This window comes from Oncorhynchus mykiss, chromosome 2, assembly GCF_057628025.1.
Source record: "Oncorhynchus mykiss isolate SJ-2025 chromosome 2, ASM5762802v1, whole genome shotgun sequence".
NCBI lineage: Eukaryota > Metazoa > Chordata > Actinopteri > Salmoniformes > Salmonidae > Oncorhynchus > Oncorhynchus mykiss.
The window spans coordinates 63002294-63016545 of NC_143023.1; the positions used below are offsets into that span (position 1 = coordinate 63002294).

Consider the following 14252-nt stretch of genomic DNA (forward strand, 5'->3'; position numbering starts at 1 on the left):
TAAACCAATGTCTTTTGACAGACATACAGAGAGTCAGGCACGCACACACAGGGTTTTAACTTACTCTTCAGGACCCCTAGGCTGTCCTGGAAGGCCGCCATGCCAAAACTAAAGAAAAGAAAACATCTTTAATTACACACACTACCTCTCCTTCTATATGTGTCCCTCAGTGTTGCCCAAGGACAGGGTTTGTGTGTCCATGCACATACTCACCCCGCCGGGAGTGGGATACGGCGGCCTAGACAGCCCCTGCAGAGCCATCTTGTTCTGAAAGGCGGTGGCGGAGATGATCTGGGCAGAGGACATGGTGGCCATACTCTGGAGTGCCTTGTCTTTGGCAGCCTGGTCCTGCAGACACACACAGCAGGCCCCAGGGGTCAGACAAACACACTTTCCACTTTAGTCAGCAACCTGTTTTCCTGGGAACACTTGCCCCACTATGTTAGTTGGGTGGGAAAAGAGGGGCGGAAGGTTGCATCATCCGGTGCTGGTCTGGGAGGCTGGATGATATTGCAGTCAAGGGCCCTGGAGTCGAAAGTAAAGTTTATAGCCTTGGCAGAGGCCGGGAGGTGTTGACAAGCAGTCTATGTCTTTGCTAGAGGTCAGAGTGGGAGCTGGCCCGGGCATGTCAGAGGGCTAGCGCCATGCTAATGCTAATCAAGCTGGTTCGCGGACAAATGCTAACGGTAAGCAGGAGACAAGGTGGCTACCAGAAACGGCAGAGTCATTCCTGTCTGATGTCTATGGTAAAGCGTTATTGTTCTGTGAGCGCGTGTGTCCATCGTGTTGACTTCAGCAGTTTCCAACTCATCTGGGACTACAAACACTCTCAACCCAACCCTTTAATGCAAAGCCAACCAGCACATTCTTTTCCCCAGAACCGTCCGACACAAGGGCATAGCCGAAATATGGGGAGTACATCTGCTAATGTTCTCAGTTACAAGAAATACCTATTTAAAAAGGCCTGTCAAAGGCTTGTGACCAACGCTGAGGCCCAGTGGCCGCTGTCCAGAGAGACGGAGAGCTGTGTCACCTGGCGTGTGTGTGTGTACGGGCACATGCTTGCATGCGCGTGTCTGTGGTGAGAAACGTAAACACACAAGCACAGGGGACGGAATGTGTAAGGAAAGTTTTCACCCACCAAACAGGAACACTTCTATTGAAATACTTATGAAATGCCTGGAAGGAACAATGCATTACAAACATTAATTTATATCCTGACAAATGCATTTGTTCATATTGTGCACAGCAAGCCTCAAGCCAGGGATGCTGGAGCATATTTAAATTGACTGTGGGGACTTGTAGGGATGCATCATCTGTACCGAGCATTGCATAAAACGCTCATACAAATGAAGGGGTTGATATTTAATACAACCCACTCTCTCTCTGTTTCTAATTGGTTTTGTCTCTCCATATTGTTTTCACTGAAATGTAGGAATGGGAATCCATTAGAAATTCCCTATCGGATATCAACGCCATGGTATATTTAGTTATTCAGTCATGGAACCAAGCCTCAAAATGAGAAGAGAATAACATGGGTTAAGGTACAATGAAGACCATAGGAAGCGTTCCTGCTGATCTCAGCTCTGTGGCTTTAAATGAACAACATCACGGCTACAGCCAAGCACCCCCACAGCCTCCCCAACAACCCTCCATAGTAACTTCACACGTTAAAAACATCAGCATGCTACTCCAAATGACCTGCATAGCTAGTGCTGTAGCAGACAGAATTGGAATGGGTAGAATGGTAGACATTCCCATTGAAAGCAAGGTCCCGACAAATGGTATGTGGACCGAGATACATTGGTGAGGAGGATTGGAATTTGAATGTCTTGTGTTCTAAACGCAATCGTGAAAGGTTGAATTGCGCCTCCATATTGGCAGATCCTGCAGAATTTAGACCCTGTGATTGGTTTGTCTACCCATTCCATTGCTGTATTGAGCAAACCCATGATGCAGCGCAACAGTTGAAGATCCAAAAAACGAGGGAGACTCACGTAGCGTACCTTCAGCTTCACCTGGATCTCCCGGGCCTTCCGTCGCGCTAGCACCTGGATGTGACTGGACACCTGGAGGAGAGGGACGGAGATCAGGTCTTTGGTAGATGTGTCTATCTGCATGTTGACGCCAAAAGGTGCGACAAAACAATAAGGTTGATATTCTCATTCTTTACCACAGTGCAATGTCATTGTCTTGAAACGTTTGGTACCAACATGGCCCTCATTAAGAATGGAAAATAAATAGGAAAATGCTGCACACTGCTGCTCATGCTCCAAGGGGATGTCATTATTACAACGTTTCAACCCTTCATCAAACATCCATGGATTAACCTACAACTCCAGCACCTGCAAAAGTACCTGGATGTGGGCATGTTCTTCAGCTTTTTTACTAATTAAGAATGGCATATTTACAAATTGATTTACACTACGAAAGTATGTGGACACCCTTTCAAATTAGTGGATTCGGCTATTTAAACCACACCCGTTGCTGACAGGTGTATAACATCGAGCACACAGCCATGCAATCGCCATAGACAAACATTGGCCCGTACTGATGAGCTCAGTGACTTTCGAAGTAGCACCGTCATAGGATGCCCCCTTAACATCAAGTTAGTTCGTCAACTTTCTGCCCTGCTAGAGATGCCCCGGTCAATTGTAAGTGCTGTTATTGTTAAGTGGAAATGTCTAGGAGCAACAACGGCTCAGCCGCGAAGTGATAGGCCATACAAGCTCACAGAACAGGACCACCGAGTGCTGAAGCACGTAGCGTCTGTCCTCGGTTGCGACACTCACCACAGAGTTCCAAACTGCCTCTGGAAGCAACGTCAGCACAAGAACTGTTCATGGCGAGGTTCATGAAATGGGTTTCCATGGCCGAGCAGCTGCACACAAGCCTAAGATCACAATGCCAAGCATTGGCTGGAGTGGTGTAAAGCTCATCATCATTGGACTCAGGAGCAGTGTTCTCTGGAGTGATGAATCACGCTTCACCATCTGCCAGTCCGACAGACAAATCTGGGTTAGGCGGATGCCAGGAGAACGCTATCTGCCTCAATGCATAGTGCAAACTGTAAAGTTTGGTGGATGAGGAATGGTTCGGGCTAGGCCCCTTAGTTACAGTGAAGGAAAATCTTAACGCTACAGCATACAATGACAATCTAGACAATTCTGTGGTTCCAACTTTGTGGCAAAAGTATGGTGAAGGCCCTTTCCTGTTTCAGCATGACAATGCCCACATGCACATACAGAAATGGTTTGTTGAGATCGGTGTGGAAGATCTTGACTGGCCTGCACAGAGCCCTGACCTAAACCCCATCGAGCACCTTTGGGATGATTTGGAACGCAGACTGCGAGACAGGCCTAATCGCCCAAGATCAGTGCCCGACCTCACTAATGCTGTTGTGGCTAAATGGAAGTAAGTCCCCACAGCAATGTTCCAACATCTAGTGGAAAGCCTTCCCAGAAGAGTTGAGGCTGTTGTAGCAGCAAAGGGGGGGACCAACTCCATATTAATGCCCATGATTTTAAGATGTTCGACAAGCAGGTGTCCACATACATTGCTAGACACTTCAACTCATTGTTAACCCCAACCCCTCTCCCTCTTTACCCCATCCCATAAGAGGTCAAAGATGACACCACCACCCCCCCCCCCCCCCCTCCTCCATGTAACGCAACATCAGCCAGTGCCAACCTGTCAGTCAGTCACTCCATATCAAATTCCATGTCCCAGATAGGGCTCCAAATCCCTGCCTCATCCAGCCCTCTACAGCGTCCTCTCTCCTGCAAAGATCCTGTACTTCTTGCTCTCCTAACAAGGTTGGGCTATGCGCTACGTGAGGTGGTGAAGAAACACACCGTCATCTGATCCTATAGCATCTGTGCATTGGGCCCCGGCCCACTAAAATCACTCAGCAGTGGCCCATTTCAGCGTGAGAAGGGGGCTAGGGCTCGGGGACTGTGCAGGAGCGAAGGCAGCATCACTTCCCCGTCATAGCTGTTCTATGGCTTTCTCTGTGTCTTTGTTTTTGCCTCTGATTGGAGTAGACCGCTAGGACAGACATGGGGTGGGGGGTGTGTAGTGTACGGGGTGCACAGGGCTCGGAACACAGAGCAGGAGTGGATTGGTGCTTCGTGAAACTCACCTGCTTTCTTGTCCGTGTCTTCCCTGTGCGTAGCTTGATGTACCGTGCTATCAGCTCGTTCCGTCCTGTAAAAGCCAGACAATATACATTTCTTTCTAAATGTCATGAAGAAAATTCAAATAATCCAATATAAAAAGGTGATATTTGTAGATTTGTTTAGATACAAAGCTTGATTTTGGTTTCATAGTGTCATATCACATCATCCAATGGTGTTAATCCTAGTTGAATGCAGTTAAATACAACAAGCTGGGTGCCAGTTGATATGGGATGATAAGGTACTGTAGACGATGAGGATGTTTTAAACCGGCAGGAATTAAAATGTTTACTGAAGCTAACTCATCCTCAGCAAGCTGGACGTGCCTGGCTGGGCAAATTAGCTGCAGAGGTGAGAGGGGTGTGTGAGTTTGTGTGCTTGCGTGTGTGTGTGTGTGTTCAGTAAAAGTGTAATTTTGTTTAAGGCCAAGAGGGTGTGTGTGTGCTTGCCCTGATTCATGTGCCCTGTGGGGCTATGCGGCTGACAGACAGGTCACAGCGGCTGAGCAGGTGAAGAGGTATAGCAGCCACACTCAGAACAGACACGCCACGGCCACACTGGAGCGCGATGAAGGAGGCCTGGAGAGGCTGCTCGGCAGCTGGTGTGTGTGTCAATGTTTATGGAATATGCCTTTACGCCTGCAGTAAATCTTGGGCTTGTTTCACCATCAAGGGCGAGGGACATGTGACCTCATGTGACCTCTTCTTGGCCCTGCACATACATGCACATTTATGGCATGCACAGACACCCACAACGTACACGCACACACTTTAACACACTCAGCCAGCCACCCAGCTGTAGAAGGGTCGAGTTTGCGCCACCTCTTTAAACACTGTCATTTTTCGTTCTCACACCACATCTCCATGTGAATTAACAGAGATCAGTCACACATCGCAACCTGGAACAACCAGCATAAGACTTTCCTCACATAGTGATGCTTGGGTCAGAAAACCCTGCCCTACGCCGCTGACCAATCAGAACGCCCGGTCGGGTTGAGAAAAGGCAACCCGAACCCTAAGGAGCCCAGAAACGCTGGCAGGCAATAAAAGTGATCAGATTCAGCTTGCGTCCCAAAATGGCACCCTTTATTCCCTATATAGTGCACCACTTTTGACAAGCCCTGGTCAACAGTAGTGCACTATGTAGGCAATAGGATGCCATTAGGGACGCAGCCTCCGAGTGGAATGCAAAACACGGTTTCTCCAGCCCTCCTCTGAGCCACACTGGTGGGGATAAGGTTCAAGCAGATGGCGTTTGTAAGGACATTACTTTCCACTAATCAAACTCTAAAAAGATTCAAGTTTAATAGGGGACTAGTTCACCGCCTCCTGAAAGTAGCAGCTGTATGTATGCACATCCTACCATTCCAGTGTTCAATTGCTATATTGTAATTACTTTGCCACCATGGCCTATTTATTGCCTTTACATCTCTTATCCTACCTCATTTGCACACGCTGTATATATATGCAAATGAGAACTTGTTCTCAGCTAGCCTAACTGGTTAAATAAAGGTGAAATATAAAAAATCAGAGGGTATTGCGGTCAATTTTGGCAGTGATGGTTTTCTGTGAAGTGGTGACATGTTCACAAAGGAGGAATATTAAGGAGGGTGACGCTAACCTCTTTACGCAAGCACACACACACACACACACACACACAAACAGAGCAGTAAGGGCTCCCTTTGTGTCAGGTTTTTGTGGATTTAAACTCTTCGCTCAGTCTCCGTCTGCCTCCACACAAGGCCCAGTCACGGCACTCATTCACCCTCAATCTTATTTGAATTTCTGGGCTGGAATTGCTCAAGCGTTTAGTGTTTATATCGGAAGGTGCACTCGCGCGCCAATCGTTTAAGCACCTGAATACATATTTCTTTAATCCCTTTGGATGAAAAACGTGTTCCACATTTCTTGTGCCCTTTTTGCAGATGCTGACTGAAGGCGAATACTTTGTGAGGTCACCGAGGTAACTTCTGGATTCCGTAGAGATGCTTAGTCAGGCGACGGACTACAAGGTGTAAGGGTGAAGGCAGAGAGCTCTTATTTCATTACCTCAAATGAACAAGGCAACTTTAATATAAATCCCCATTATTCTGTTGCAATTTACTCTAGATGCCACCAGTAGTTAATCATTTAGAAAGCACGTTGTTAGGAAAAGTACATGTAGGTGTCACACCCTGACCATAGAGCCCTCGGTTCTCTATGGTATTTAGGTCAGAGCGTGACTGGGGGGGGGGGGGGGGGGGGGTCATCTAGTTTATAGATTTCTAGGTTGGTGGTTTGTGTGGTTCCCAATTAGAGGAGCTGGTAATCGTTGCCTCCCATTGGGGATCAAATTTAGGTAGGCTTTTTCCCCACCTGCATTTGTGGGATATTGTTTTGTGTTAGTGCATGTGCACCACGTAGCCACGTTTAGTTGTTTGTTTATTGATTTGTTTTTTCTTAAAGTTTCACTTTGCAATAAATATGTGGAACTCAACATCCGGTGCGCCTTGGTCCCGTTCTTACGACAACTGTGACCGTAGGCTACTTTAAAAGTAGCAAAAATGGTGAGTGCAGTATACTTCACATGTACTTGAGGAAACCACCACATTATGTTCCATCTTCATCTAACTTTGTAAGTGCTGTGTTACACAAAACTTCCTGAAAATGTTGTTTTTATAAAAATAGTTTATTTGTAATCTTAACTATTGATCTCTTCCATTCACTGACAGTGGAATCTTGATTTTCAGCATCGTGCTTATAAAACAATTTTAGCCATGACTCAGGATTATGCTTACATACTGTCACACAGTCTGCACACACACAGCATCCTCCCAGTCCATTCAAAATTAGCATACTGTATTTGTGACCATTACACCAAGTCATTAATGAGCTGTTAAGAGGCTGGTCTTTAGGTGTTTATATCAGATGTCCCTGCCACTCCTTGAAATGGACGGGTGGTATGATTAAAAAAAATATTCAGGCAAGTGTGAGATCACAGATCAGAGGAGTCGTCGGTCAGTCACACAATGATGTCATCGTGTGACCGTGTCCACTGGGAGCGGTCCAGAGAGGTTGACGGACAGAGACAGAACCTGACCCCGGTCAATTCCTTAACCACTGGTCCAAGGCCAGTTTGAAATGTGTAGCTCGCTCTCATTGTTTAAGGATAAATAGTCAGGGACTGGGATCAGGTCAAAGGACCCTGTGTTAGTTCTCAAGAGCAGTCAGTGACCGACCACAACAACAATACTCTACTCGTCCAACTCTGGGACCATCTGTGAGAGTTGGTCTCCCCCTCGCCCTACCGCCCCCCTTCCAGTTCTGTTTGTTGGGGTCAGGGAGAAGTCAGAGGGGGTTAGCGGTGGTTGCAGACTGTGCCACGCGAAGGTGTAGCCCTCCCCTCCCAGTCATACATATGCCTCCTCTCAGAAGTATGGGTTCCTCTCTGACCCTAAACGGCCTACCCTACCCTCTGACCTCTATCCTCCCGAGCGTTCCTCACATACCAACACACTGCCTGCTGCAGCACCAGCCCTGCATCTGTTCTCTCTGCTACTGCCGGCCTCAGGGAAGCTTACTGGGTTGGGTGTGTGTGTGTGTGTGCACACGCACACCCTTTAACCCTTTTGCTAAAACATTCACACCCTCATGACCCTGCCTAGAATGACAGCGACTCAGACCTTAGCACATAGCCCCCCTCCAGACAACAACACAGGACTCAGCTTCTTACATATACTCTCTATTCTGAAGTGGCAATCGATGGGCACGATAGGAGGCGGCCAAATATGCCAGCCAGGGAGAGCGCACACACACAGCGAGCCCCTCTCTGAACACACATCTTCCAGCCGTAAGGCTTCCGCCAGCACATGTACCTCTGTAGGCGAGAAAAAAATAATAACAATATTAATAATCACATTTAGGCCGCAGGAATGTGTTGTCAGGGTCCCCTCCGATAGGATAGTGAGCCGAGCAGCGTGGAGACTCCTGGCGAACAGGCCCGTCTCTAAAGCCACTCGGCTATTTCACCCCTCTCTCAGGGACACTGTCTGATACAGTGTCGTCCCTACAAAGACTTAAGAGATTTAAAAAAGGTACGTCCACATAGCATTGCGATTCATTCGGAGGCGTTACCATGGTAACAGCAGTAGCTGACTTTTTACCGTCAGTTTTATTTGAATGAAGTGAATCCTGGCCATACAGTATGTATATCTACACTGGTTGCATAATATTCTCCCCATCTCGTCTCATGTGAATAGGTCCTAAAAGTAATCACTGATTTACCACCATTGGATAGGTGCAAGCAAGGGCAAGGGATTTCATTACATAGCTTTTATCTTTCTATACAGTCATGTTTGATCTTGGATTACGCTTATGGGAGGGCCCTATAATGAGATGCATGTCGGAGCCAAGCAGACAGCCATGTCTGAATTCCAGCGGCACCTTAGCAGAAAGGCAGTACTGGTTCCTCAAAGTCGCTGAGGGGATCCTATCCCAGGTGAGAGTGAAGGTCAAGACAGGGGCTAGGGTTATAGCCAGGGTCCAGTTCAGACTCCGGACCATCCCATGTGAGGGCTGTCCCCTCCAGCACCACACACACTCCACTGACCTGGCCATACTCTCTCTGGAGACAGTGACCCCCCACTGCCCTGGTACACACTGTGGAGACTCAGCAATGATATGATGACCGTACAGAGAACTCGGTCCTCTCAGCTGCAAAGACCAAAAAAAAACATAACACACAAGCACTTTCTCAAAAGGCTACTGGCCACACACAGCCTTCGGTCAGTGAATATCTCACTTGACTGGGGAAGTTGGGACCTAGGTGAGGAGGAGAACCATTTCTTTCCATTGGGCCTTTCCTCTACATCATGTACTTTATTAACGAGGGTTGAGCTGACAGGAGAAACTGCTGCCCTCTGCTTGCAAGGCACTTTGACTTTGTACACAAGACAGACAAACATGTCAACATGTTTATCGGCAATAAAACCCTTGTAATGAAGGACACGGAAAACAGATGATCACTATAGGTGTCAGAGGGAGAGCAGGTGTGAAAGACTGAACAAAATATGATAATGTCAGTTATTTCTGCATTAGGCATAAGACTAGACACTTTTTTTTGGATTATGTAAATAATAAAAAGGGATTACAAGAAGAGTTATGGCTGATAATCCAATCACTGTGAATAAACAGCCAACATAATCACATTTCCAATGTCATTTTTCTCTCCATATACGGCCTATATGGGTATCCTATACCTCGGGACAAAGCACTTATCCAACAGTCCCTCCCTCCTCCCTGAACACACATCATTTGTCACCCCGGCTCTGAAAAGACAGTCTACCCGGTGGATGCCCCATTACTCTACACACCGGCCGTGAGTCCAACGGGGCCCAGCACAACAGGGACCCATGGAAGATAGGAAATGTTTTCATTGGCAATGCATGTCGAATGACTGACTGCCGCGCACAAAAAAAATCAAAACACAAAAGAGCTACTAACTTGAATGTGTAATCGGCACGACGGCCAGCGCTATGCAGGCTATTACTAGAACAATGCCATTAATGCATGAGAATGAGAGTCACATAGCTTTAGGTTGAAATTAGTAGAGTTGTAGCAAAGAGTCAAAAGGGCTGTCGGTGACCCTAACAGAGCTGGGGGGGGGGGGGCTTTAGCTGTTTAGGGGCTGATGGGGTGGATGGGGGGGCTACGAGCTTAGTTTTGTCCTTTTTCTCATGTTGTAAATCTGGGCTGGCCGCGAGGCTGGGGTGAACTTGGGGAGCAGCTGGAGGTTAGCTGAAAGGCAGCCAGACTCACTGACAGACAGACCCGGAGGGGGGGGGGGGGGGGGGGGCGACTCTGGCAGGGCCTACAGTGTGTGTGTTTGTGTGTGCGCGATGTGGACGGGGGATAGAGTGCATGAGAGGCTGGTAAATCACATAAATAGCAGGGAACAGAGGGAGTCATAAAGACACCAGGGACAGGTGCAGAGCACCCCACAAGACACCGCCACTACCTTGGTGTTTATTTGTTCCCCCCCCCCAGGCGCTCAAAGGGTAAACGTCTATTCTGGTATAGGGTTACAGCGGCGCTGCCTTGAACTCCGGCTCCAAACGCATACCATTCTTAACGGGCCATCGTACTCCCTGGTGCACATCACCCGCCCCTGACCCCCATGGGGAGGAAGGGGTACCTCAGCACCCCCCCCCCCCCTCCTAGCCCTCAACACCCTTCCCCTCTTTTACCCCCCTATACACAGAATGTGACACCTGCCCCTCTCCTCCACCCCCATTATTGCAAGCTTTATAAGGGTTTAGAGTTGATCAGGGGACGGCTATGACCTCACCGGACCTAGCTAGCCTAGCGTGTGGCTAATGGCTAATTGCTAGAGGAGCTGGCGCAGTGACAGAGGCCATGGCAGACGGCATATGATAAGCATACAATCACCCATTCTGTTTGGTCCCCTCGATTTTCCACCACCGGAGGTCCGGATTAGCTATCAAACAGTCAAGCAGACGAGTTATCAGCTAGCCATATGTTGTTATCAGACGTCTATCAGCTAGCCATATGTTATCAGACCTCTATCAGCAAGACAGTGTGACCTATAGTCACTGTATGACATTCTGAAGGGTCTATGAGCACTCTATACTATTAGCATTCTATGGTAGACAATACAATCCTTTGTGTACAAAACCTAAATATTTGACCTCATCACAACATACAGAGTGCACAAAACATTAGGAACACCTTCCTAATATTGAGTTGCACCCCCTTTTGCCCTCAGAACAGCCTCAATTTGTCAAAGGCGTCCCTCAGGGACATCAATAAGGGACCATGGCTTTCACCTGGGTTCGCCTGGTCAGTCGGTCATGGAAAGAGCAGGTGTTCCACACTCCGTGTACAACGTCTCACTTTTCGCTCTTCACTTTTCATTGGACTACAACACTTACAACATAACATAGGTAGGAAGGCCAATGAAGTAACGCTATACAGTATACTGTACCTGTGACTGATAATGAGGTATGGCCAAACCAATTCCTCGCTACATAGTTACGGAATTAAATACTAGAAAAATACAGGAATGTATTAAGGGGTTAAGCAGATCCTGTGAAGTATCAATCAGAATGTGAGCAGAAACATTGGAGAGGAGAGTGGCACACATCAAATCGTGCTACTCAACCACGTGGATGGAGGGAAAGGATATTTTGGCGTTTTATTAGGATCCCCATTAGCTGCTGTGAAAATCAGCAGCTACTCTTCCTGGGGTCCACACAAAACATGAAATAATACAGAACATGAATAGACAAGAACAGCGAGGACAGAACTACATTAAAAACAGGGACAGCTGTGTGATGTGAAGAGCGCTCTGAAACATGAAGACGGTGTGTGCGTGTGTATTTGTACATAAAGGTTGCACAAATATGTGAGGGACAGCGCTACGTACAAATATCACCAGAAAAAAAAGGCAATATCTTGCACATCAAGGGACAGCGCCTGAGAGCATGTCCATATAAGAGCGAGGGGACGGCAGAGCCATCACATAACACCGGGGAATAGACAGAAAAGGGTGGGGCGTACCGTACATCTTTCCTTCATCGGAGAGGATGATCTTTCTGCGTCCGCAGGGCGGATAGATGGCCAGGGCCTCCTGGAAGCTCTGCTCGATGTCGGGGCTCCACACGCCCTCCGCATCGTTCTCCAGAGGCTTGTCCAGAGGCTCGTTCAGCTCCTCACTGGTGCCCCCAGGGGAGGGGGCCGGCACCCACTCCGCAGACGTGGTGGGGGGCCGGGAGGACCACAGGACCGGGCTGGGAGGTGCAGGGGGTAGAGGGTGCGTTCCAGGGGCCAAGGACAAGATAGGACAGGGTGATCCTGAGGAAGCAAAAGACAATATTTAGGTAAGGGGAGGTCGAGTCAAGGAGTGCTGGCTTGGAGGATGTTAGAACAAGAACATAGGAAAGCAATACCCATTGTAAAATAAACGAAGCACCATATTATGCGCTTGTCAGGATAACAAGGATCGGTTTCAAATATTGATTATGCTGCTAAGCATTCGGTACTTTGAAATGTCTTGGGGGTCCATAGTATTGGTCTGTGACTACATACGGTCAGCTATTCAACATCTTGCCAGATCTCCCTCAAGAAGTTCAAACATCAAGAAATTAAGATAAAACAAAACACTATTCAGGTCCATTGACGTCCGCCCAAGGAGGCGCTCCATCTAGAGAAGTGATAGTTTACGTCACAATGAAGAGCGGTGTGCGTGCGTAGGCTATAAGATCTCGGGACCACATCACTGGGGAGTCGCTAATCCTACGTGGAAAAAGCACCTCGGAGCAGAAAGTAATTATGGGGCCATGAAAACAAACAGCATGGCACCTAGAGACAGAGGGTGGAGGAGTCACTAAGCCAACAGACCGGGAAACACATTCGACTGAGATCCCCACCACACCGCCATTGGTAGAGAAAGACTTGGACAGACACATCAAGGAGATCATGGCAGGGTTGGTACACTTTAACGCTCAAGCTGGATGTACAGTATCGATCACATGACTAGGGTGGGCCGGAAGTTTTTGCTGACCATGTGACCGGAATATATCATTAGGTTTCTCAGTAATGCATAATTAGGGCCTGGAGTTTTTCCTGCTCGGGTCACTGGGTGAGGCCTGTCTCAATCGTTGTTTGTTTTCCTCTAAAGGTAAATCTGGGCTGCCAATTGACAGTTAAGGCTATTGACATGGTTAGTCATTATAATGTGTGATTTGCCTGGTTGTATCTGGGCTGCCTGGCAGTGTGCTGAACTGTGTGTTGGGGGGGGGGGGGGGGGGGGGGGTAAAGAGTGGGACAGGAGGGAAGGGGTGGTCCTGATGAGTCACAGGGTGTCACGTCTGAGTGAGGAACAATCTCTTCCTCTGAGCCTCCCGACGTTCCTATGGGCTTCCTGTAAATGAGCTGGCCAGTTAACCCTGCTCATACACCTAACACTGAGAAACAATGGAGGAGGGCAAACGTACACTGTAGAGACCCTTTCTTTGCTCTGATGGTAAATCTTAGTAACTTTTTAAATGAGGGGTCTATGGTGAAATGGTCTATGGTGAAATGGTCATTGCTGTGCTCAAAGAGAGTACATTTATTTATTTTGCTCACAGAGTAACCTGGAGTGCAGGGCAACTGTAATTAAAATGTTATAGTGCAACACTGATGAAGAAAGAGAAAGTTTAGTGTAGAGAGCTGTGGGGCATAAACCATTAATGCTGGTTAGGTTCCTCAGCCAAAGTGTCCAACAGGGTTAATTGGCGTAAGCCCCTTAAAATCAGGTGTCCCCTTCCAGTCCTCCATCTCGGCCCCTCTCCCCTGGGCCCACTCAATGGGATAATCTCCCAGCTGATGCTGCACTCAGGGGGCACAGATCCCCCCCCCCATACATACACACACACACACACACGAAGCAGGTGTGTACTTCACAGAAAAGCACACACAAAAGTATGGAACAAATCCGATATGCACTCGTAAAGACGCACACAAACACACCCTGACACTTTCACTTCAGACACCAGAAATACACATAGGACTACACCACACACACCTATACAAACTATGCAGCGTTGCCCACTCCCTCGCCACCCTTTGACCCCCAGTCATAAGAGGGAACAGCTGCATCAGTTTCGACTTGCCCCTGGCACAGTGCTCACTGCCTACTCAGTGTGTTGTGGGGTGGGTAAGACTGCAAGGGGCGTCAACGCCAAAGAGGGTTAGGGGTGAAGGAGGAGAGACGGTGGTGCTCCACTGGACAGTCTCCTCTAATCGGGACCGGAATGTAATGCTCTCATAAAATGCCTGATCCTAGAAGACCATGTCTGTGTCCTTAATGGCAATATATTCCCTATCTATCTTTTGACCAGAGTCCTATGGTCCCACTAGATAGGGAATAGATTGCCATTTGGGACACAGCTATGGTCTTCTAGGATCAGGCATTAGCCTGGGTGGGGAGTGGAAAACCATCGGGAGAGAAAGGAACACATTTGATTGGCATGTTTTGTGCGGTGTCCCACTGTGTTGCCCTGTAAGGAGCAGATCAACTAAGCTCTCTGAGCGCACA

The 14252-nt window shown here is 48.0% G+C and overlaps 1 protein-coding gene across 9 annotated transcripts in view; it reads right to left on the minus strand.

Annotated features, from left to right (window-relative positions):
* tead4 (TEA domain transcription factor 4) overlaps positions 1-14252 on the minus strand; it is a 31627-nt gene that overhangs the window by 15053 nt on the left and 2322 nt on the right. For 4 of the 9 annotated variants that reach the window (XM_021567791.3, XM_090204243.1, XM_090204277.1 and 1 more), the window contains exons 2-6: positions 11732-12025; positions 4142-4206; positions 1998-2069; positions 214-348; positions 65-108 (exon numbers count right to left, since the gene is read on the minus strand). In XM_021567791.3, the coding sequence (XP_021423466.1) occupies positions 65-108; positions 214-348; positions 1998-2069; positions 4142-4206; positions 11732-11738 (323 nt within the window). In that variant the 5' untranslated portion in view covers positions 11739-12025. Of the gene's footprint in view, positions 1-64; positions 109-213; positions 349-1141; positions 1180-1997; positions 2070-4141; positions 4207-11731; positions 12026-14252 lie in introns of all 9 variants that reach the window. The other 5 variants (XM_090204284.1, XM_090204255.1, XM_090204290.1 and 2 more) reach the window with 2 other exon arrangements.